This window comes from Neomonachus schauinslandi, chromosome 1 (assembly GCF_002201575.2).
Source record: "Neomonachus schauinslandi chromosome 1, ASM220157v2, whole genome shotgun sequence".
Taxonomy (NCBI): domain Eukaryota; kingdom Metazoa; phylum Chordata; class Mammalia; order Carnivora; family Phocidae; genus Neomonachus; species Neomonachus schauinslandi.
In genome coordinates, this window is record NC_058403.1 from 47,276,282 (window position 1) to 47,284,811 (window position 8,530).

The window sequence follows — 8,530 nt, forward strand, 5'->3', positions numbered from 1 at the left end:
CTGAAATGACAGAATATTTTTGTGGGTGATCTTTCCCATACAACTCTACCCATTATGACCTGCTTCATGCTCAATTGCCTTCATTATTTTGAAATCTAGCTCACAATTTACAGCCTCCTAGCTCAAGGAGAAGTTACACTAGGTTTCACTGCTCCGTGAGATACCATTATCTTCCTCTTTCCTTCCTTCCATAGACAAGAGCCATGTCTAATGTCTTTGAGTCCTCCTTTCCCAGTCAAACCTCTGGCCAATTTCCTTTTCTGTGAGTACTTTTCCTGAGTTGCCATGATTTTACATTTAAGTAGATTTATCAAATAGAGAAAGGCCGCATAAAACAAAGTCCACCACTTTATCAAGTAAGCAGCAATGGCCTTAGTTAAATCAAAAACTAGTTGAAGTATGTCTCAGAGAATGCTCCCTAGTATCCCTTGCCAACTACTTTCCTCCTATATCCAGTATAATTCTTCTTGCTTAATACCTTCCAGGAAGAATCTAGAACTCAATCACACTAACATGTGAATAACTCATACTAAGAGAAATCTGTCAGGGTTCAAACATTTGCATCACACAGCAACCGAAGGGCATCCTTGGGCTCTGCCCAGGTGTTTCAGGGCTTTTCTGAAAAGAATCTTCCAGACAACTGTGAAGACTTAAAACTCACCAAGAATCCCTGCTTTTCCTTATTATATATTCTAAGCTGCTACATGTATTTTTTTCTTTTTTTTTTTTTTAAGATTTTACTTATTTGACAGAGAGAGACATAGCGAGAGAAGGAACACAAACAGGCGGAGTGGGAGAGGGAGAAGCAGGCTTCCCGCCAAGCAGGAGCCCGATGCAGGGCTCTATCCCAGGACCCTGGGATCATGACCTGAACCAAAGGCAGACACTTAACGACTGAGCCACCCAGGTGCCCCTGCTACATGTATTTCTAATACAGGGTCCAATACAAAGGTCAAACACTAATGCTAAATATTTTGAGGAAAATCTGTAATTCTACTTTTAGATGTTGAAATTCTGATTTACTTTTTTTCCCATTTATTATTAAAGACTTTCCCCCAAAGAGTTATTATAGTCCCTATAATTAAGAGTCAGATACCAAGTTTTCTTTTTTTTTTTTTTAAGATTTTATTTATTTATTTGAGAGAGAGGGAAAGAGCACAAGTGGGGAGAGGGGCAGAGGGAGAGGGAGAAGCAGACTCTCCACTGAGTGAGGAGCCACACTGCAGGGGAGAGGGGGCGATCCCAAGACCCTGAGATCATTACCTGAGCCAAAGTCAGACACTTAATCGGCTGAAACACCCAGGCGCCCCAATACCAAGTTTTCTTTAACCAAAAATTCTGGAACAAAAGTCACTGTGCTTCCTGGCTAATTTTATCATTCGGGTCTGGGATGGCTGACAACCTAATCCCTGACTTGATACAACAGTGTTCTTAAAAGTACAAGTTCATATTCAGGTTAGTACTTATTCTGACAATGATATTAAAGTATCTGATCAAAAGAAACCCCACTGCTCTCATTAGCATCATATGTACAAAAATCTAGAGCCATTTATCAGTATCATTTTTCTAAAGCAAAATATCAAAGCTAGGTTTCTGTGGTAAAAAGGCATACTCCAGTTATTTATATAACACGCCTTGGCATCTTGTTTAATAAAGAAACTGTATGATGAGCCAATGAGAACAGGGTGATGGAGTGGTAAGTATAATTCATTAACTAGACATTTTTTACAGCTAGAAGGAACCTAGATGTCCTTTACTCCAGAGGTTTCAATCTCACAGCTGGTTTTGCAGTTGTGTTTTCTTTCGTCTGCAATGTTTTGATTTAGTTCATTGCCAATGTTAAACAATAGTACACTTCATATAAAAGATTCAGACTTTCATTTCTTCTTAAAAATTTAGAATGCCTGGCCCAATTTCTCACATTTACATAGGGCAAGTGTCTTCTAATATGCAAAAGTTATTCACTTAAATTACCTGCGCAGTTTTAATTTTGAGATTATTGACACACTCTCAACCATTACTGCTCCATCCTGGTACAGATGAGTATTCTAAACAAGATGTTAAAAATACCACATCTTCTTTATCCATTCATCTGTCGATGGACATCTTGGCTCTTTCCACCGTTTGGCTATTGTGGACATTGCTGCTATAAACATCGGGGTGCACGTACCCCTTCGGATCCCTACATTTGTATCTTTGGGGTAAATACCCAGTAGTATAATTGCTGGGTCATAGGGTAGCTCTATTCAACTTTTTGAGGAACCTCCATACTGTTTTCCAGAGTGGCTGCACCAGCTTGCATTCCCACCAACAGTGTAGGAGGGTTCCCCTTTCTCCGCATCCCCGCCAACATCTGTCGTTTCCTGACTTGTTAATTTTAGCCATTCTGACTGGTGTGAAGTGCAACGACGTGGATGGAACTGGAGGGTAATATGCTGAGTGAAATAAGCCAATCAGAGAAAGACATGTATCATATGACCTCACTGATATGAGGAATTCTTAATCTCAGGAAAAAACTGAGGGTTGCTGGAGTGGTGGGGGGTGGGAGGGATGCGGAGGTGGGTGATAGACATTGGGGAGGGTATGTGCTATGGTGAGCACTGTGAATTGTGTAAGACTGTTGAATCACAGACCTGTACCTCTGAAACAAATAATACATTATATGTTAAAAAAAAAAAAAAAGAAGAAGAAGAAGAAGATAGCAGGAGGAGAAGAATGAAGGGGGGGAAATCGGAGGTGGAGATGAACCATGAGAGACGATGGACTCTGAAAAACAAACTGAGGGTTCTAGAGGGGAGGGGGGTGGGGGGATGTGTTAGCCTGGTGATGGGTATTAAAGAGGGCACGTTCTGCATGGAGCACTGGGTGTTATACGTAAACAGTGAATTATGAAATACTACATCAAAAACTAATGATGTAATGTATGGTGATTAACATAATTAAAACAAACAAACAAACAAACAAAAAGGCAATGTAACCATAACGAACGGGTTTTAGTTTATGGACTGCCATTTTAACATCAAAGATATAAAAACCCCATATGTGGTTAAAATATATTCAAGTTTTAAACCAGAAAATAATTTAAAATACTGGTCCTTCATTAGATTGTCAGTAGCCACTGACAAACCAGCAAAGAAAGTGAAATTGTTTCCTTAGTCTCCTTAAGATGTGTAACGTCTATCAGTTTTTTACTACTCTACTACTACATGTTTTTGTTAAGATGTCATTTGAAATGAACCTTTTTTTTTTTAAAGATTTTATTTATTTATTTGACAGAGAGAGACACAGCGACAGAGGGAACACAAGCAGAGGGAGTGGGAGAGGGAGAAGCAGGCTTCCCGCGGAGCAGGGAGCCCGATGCGGGGCTCGATCCCAGGACCCCGGGATCATGACCTGAGCCGAAGGCAGACGCTTAACGACTGAGCCACCCAGGTGCCCTGAAATGAACCTTTTTTTAGCTTACTAATAAAACTATAATTTCTGTCTTCAATAAAAAAAAAAAAAGAATCATTGTTCTCGGTTTCATCAGGGCCTGAAACCCAGCTGATAAAACAGAGTATTGCTCAGTATCGCTTCTTAATCTCACAGCAACATACTTTACTTCTAAAGCTCAAGGAGAGAATCCTCTTTTATTTAATATTGCAGGATTACGGAGACAGAACCAGGCAGGTGAGGAAAGTGTACTAATAGTCAAATTGCATACAACTCTTAAATTTTCATTATAGACAGAAAAAGTAATCTTTTCAGTGGCATATGCTTACCCTATTTTTTATCAAAGCAAAAGATATATATTTTCTTTATTCATTCATCAGTGGACACTTAGGTTATTTCCATATCTTTTTTGACATATAATTGACATACAATATCAGTTTCAGGTGTACAATATATATATTGATAGAATTATATATTATGTCTGACAATTCTATAATTACTCAATGCTCACCACAATAAGTGTAGTTACTACTGTTGTTTCCACATCTTTGCTATTACGAATAATGCCACAATGAACATGGAGGTGTAGATATCTCTTTGAGATACTAATTTTGTTTCCTTCAGATATATACCCAGAAGTAGGATTGCTCTTCTGTTTTTAATTTTTTAAGGAACCATCATACTGTTTTCCACAGTGCACCAATTTAAATTTCCTCGAACAGAGAACAAGAGCTCCCTTTCTCCACATCCTTGCCCAAATTTATTATCTTTGGGTTTTTTTTATATATTGGTCATCTTAACAGGTGTGAGGTGGTATCTCACTGTGGTTTTGATTTGCATTTCCCTGATCATTAACGATGTTGAGCACCTTTTCATTTACCTGTTGTCCATTTATATGTGTTTGGGAAATGTCTATTCAAATCCTTTTAAAATCTATTTTAATTAATTTAATTCAATTTATTTAAACATTTTTAATTGGATTTTTTGTCATTGAGTTTTGAGTTCCTGATATATTCTTGATATATTTTGGATATTAACCTCTTTTTTTTTTTTAAAGATTTTATTTATTTGTCAGAGATATAAAGAAAAAAGAGAGAGAAGGCACAAGCAGGGAGATGGCAGGAAAAGGGAGAAGCAGGCTCCCCGCTGAGCAAGGAGCCCGATGTGGGACCCTATCCCAGCGCCCTGGGATAATGACCTGATTCAAAGGCAGATGCTTAACGACTGAGCCACCCAGGCGTCCCTGGATATTAACCTCTTATCAGATGTATGACTCGCAAATATTTTCTCCCATTCCATAGGTTGCCCCTTTACTGATTTTTTTCTTTTGTACTGCAGAAGCCTTTTACTTTAATGTAGTCCCACTTACTGATTTTTGCTTTTGTTGCTTGTATTTTTGGTGTTATATATATAAAAAAGTCATTGCTAAGACCAATGTCAAGGAGTTTTTTCCTGTTTTCTCCTTGGATGTCTATGGTTTCAGGTCTTACATTTAAAGCTTTGATCCAGTTTGAGTTGATTTTTGTGAGTGATGTAAGATAGGGATCAAGGTTCATTCTTTTGCATGTGGCTGTCCAGTTTTCCCAACACCATTTATTAAAGAAGCTATCCTTCCCCCATTGTGTATTCCTAGCACACTTGTCAAAGATTACTTGAACATATATGTGGATTTATATCTGGGCTTTCTATTCCTTCTCACTAATCTTTGTGTCTGTTTTTATGCCAGTGCCATACTGTTTTGATCACGATAGCTTTGTAACAAGTTTGAAATCAGGAAGTGTGATGCCTCCAGATTTGTTCTTTCTCTAGTTTGCTTTGGGTATTCAGATACTGTGGTTCCATATGAATTTTAGTATTATTTTTCATTTCTGTGAAAAATGTGTTTGGGATTTTGATAGAAATTGCACTGAATCTGTAGAGTGCTTTGGGTAGTATGGACACTTTAACAGTATTAATTCTTCCAATCCCTGAGCACAAAATATCTTTCCATTTATTTGTGTCTTCAATTACTTTTATCAATTTTTTTATAGTTTTCAGTGTATAGATCTTTTACTTCCTTTGTTAAATTTATTCATAGGTATTTCATCTTTTTTGATGCCTTTGTAAATGGGATTGTTTTCTCAATTTCTCTTGCAGGTAGTTGTTAGTGTAAACACAACTGATTTTTGTATATTAATTTTGTATCCTGAAACTTTAGTTTATTGATGGGGTTTTTGTTGTTTTGGGGGTTGGGTTTTTTTAGGGGAGTTTTTTGTGGAGCTTTTGATGGAGGGCTTTCTATGTATAAAATCATGTCATCTTCAAATAAAGACAATTTCACTTGGATGCTTTTTTTTTTTCTTGCCTAATTGCTCTGGCTAGGACTTAAAGTACTATGTTGAATAGAAGTGAGACGAGTGGGCATCTTTGTCTTGTTCCTGATCTTAGAGGAAAAGCTTTCAGCTTCTCACCATTGAGTATGCTATTAGCTGTGGTCTATTATATACGGACTTTACTATAGTAATTACAGTACATTATGATATATTATTTATCTTTTGGCTTATTATGGTACATTCCTTCTGTTCTTAATTTGTTGAAAGTTTTTACCATGAAAGGATATTGAATTTTGCCAAATGCTTTTTCTGCATCTATTGAAATAACCATGTGATTTTTATCCTTTATTCTGTGAATGTGTATATTACATTTACTGATTTGTATATGTTGAATAATCCTTGCATCCCAAGGATAAATCCCACTGGATCACAGTATATGAACCACTTAATGTGCTGTTGAATTTGGTTTGCTGGTAGTTTGTCAAGGATTTTTGCACCTATGTTCATCAGGGATATTGGTCTATAATTTTCTTTTCTTGTAGTGTCCTTGTCTGGCTTTGGTATAAAAGCCATAAAAAATAAGAAATTCTGCCATCTGTGACAACATGGATAAATCTTTAGAGCATTATGCTAAGTGAAATAAGCCAGACAGAAAGACAAATACTATATGATCTCACATATACATTGAATCTTTTCCTTTAACAAGTCTAATTCAGAGAAACAAAGTAGAATGGTAGTTTCCTGGAACTGGGGAGTGGGGGAAATGGAAAGATGCTTGTCAAAATGTATAAACTTTCAGTTATAAAATGAGTAAGTTCTGGGGATATAATTTATAGCATAATAACTACAGTTAATAATACTCTATTGTCAAGTTGAAATTTGCTATGAGAGTAAATCTTAAACATTCTCACCACACAGAAAGAAAAATGGTAACCATGTCAAGTGACAGATGTGTTACCTTGATTGGGGTAATCATTTCACTATGTATGTGTATTTTTTATTTTTTATTTATTTGACAGAGAGAGACACAGCGAGAGAGGGAACACAAGCAGGGGGAGTGGGAGAGGGAGAAGCAGGCCTCCCGCAAAGCAGGGAGCCCGAGGTGGGGCTCGATCCCAGGACCCTGGGATCATGACCTGAGCCGAAGGCAGACGCTTAATGACTGAGCCACCCAGGCGCCCCTATGTATGTGTATTTTAAATCATCACGTTGTACAATTTAAATATATACAATTTTACTTGTCAATTATATCTTAATAAATCAAGGGGGAGCAATAATTACCATGAAAATGAGCACAAGGTGCTAGGAACTAACCCTGTGCATTTCCCCTAGATAAACTTGTGGTTAGAAATGTGTATGTTGAGGCCCCACGCCGCGCCCCAGCCCCAGCGCCAGCATGGGCGGCGCCCGGGCGGTGGGCTGGCTGGCGGCGGGCCTGGTCCTCGCGGCCGGCGGCTGCTACCACATTTACAAGCTGACGCGGAGCCAGCGGCAAGGCGGCCACAGGCCGCCGCTGCACCCCTCGCGCTCTGCAGAAGACTTAACCAATGGCTCATATGATGATGTCCTAAACGATGACCAGCTCCAGAAACTCCTCTACCTGCTTGAGTCAACTGATGATCCTGTAATTACTGAAAGAGCTTTGGTCATTCTGGGTAACAATGCAGCCTTTTCAGCTAACCAAGTCATTATTCGTAAATTGGGTGGTATTCCAATCACTGGAAGCAAAATCAACCATCCCAACCACAGTAGTAAAGAGAAAGCTTTAAATGCATTGAATAACCTGAGTGTGAATGTTGACAATCAAGTCAAGATAAAGGCATACATCAGTCAAGTCTGCAAGGATGTCCTCTCTGGGCCCCTGGATTCTGCTGTACAGTTGGCTGGGCTGAGATTGTTGACCAACATGACAGTTACCAATGACCACCAGCACATGCTTAGCAAGTACATCACAGACCTGTTCCACGTGCTGCTTACAGGAAATGGAAGTACCGGAGCTCCAGTGGCGCAATCGGTTAGCGCGCGGTACTTATACAGGAAATGGAAGTACCAAGGTTCAAATTTTGAAACTGCTTGTGAATTTGTCTGAAAATCCAGCCATGGCAGACGGACTACTTGGTGCCCAAGTGGACTCCTCATTCCTTTCCCTTTATGACGGCCACGTGGCAAAGGAGATTCTTCTTCAAGTTCTTACACTCTCTCAGAATATAAATAACTGCCTCGAAAAAGAAGGCTGTTTAGCTATTCAGCCTACTTTCCCTAAAGGTTCCCTGTGTTTCCTGTTATATGGAGAAAAATGTGCCCAGAAGATGAGAGCTTTAGCTGAACACGGCGGTGCGGATTGGAAGGAAAAGGTAACAGTCCTACCCAAGTTCTGATTGGTCCCGGTTTTCATCTTCCCTCTTACTAAGGGAGCTGAAATTGGTCCAGCTGCTGAACCTAAACAGTAAATATCACATTTCATCATTAACACAGCTAGACCCTGCCATGGTCTTCTGGTTTATTTTGAACCATTTTATTGATATCAGATGAATAGAAGAGCTTGTTCTGACACCATTTCTTTTCATTTTGCCATTTGCTGAGTTTACTTCAATTACTTCCTGGACTTGACAGGACAGTTGCCTTCTTTACGTGTAAGCTAACCTTGCACCCGTCTGAGACAACATTCGTTTGTGACTGGCTAGTTGGTTCAGGGCTGCTGCAGGAACGACCTTGTCCTTGTGCTAGTGAAGAGTTCCTGAGTCTTCGAGGCCATCGGCCAGGCCAGCCATACTGCTCCCAGAGGT

General features: G+C 39.2%; 1 protein-coding gene across 1 annotated transcript; it reads left to right on the forward strand.

The window, feature by feature from the left end:
- The first annotated feature begins 7,140 nt into the window (after window positions 1–7,140).
- LOC110582568 (armadillo repeat-containing protein 10-like) lies at window positions 7,141–8,122 on the forward strand. The gene is made up of 2 exons (XM_021692613.1): window positions 7,141–7,740; window positions 7,799–8,122. Exons 1-2 carry the CDS (start codon window positions 7,141–7,143, stop codon window positions 8,120–8,122), a joined length of 924 nt encoding a protein of 307 aa, XP_021548288.1.
- Window positions 8,123–8,530: the final 408 nt, after the last annotated feature.

Excerpts from the sequence above, each read along its gene's own strand:
- LOC110582568 (XM_021692613.1), top strand. The coding sequence starts at position 7,141 with ATGGGCGGCGCCCGGGCGGTGGGCTGGCTGGCGGCGGGCCTGGTCCTC. Across the intron at positions 7,741-7,798 it reads CAGGAAATGGAAGTACCGGA|GTTCAAATTTTGAAACTGCT; the intron begins GCTCCAGTGGCG and ends GGAAGTACCAAG.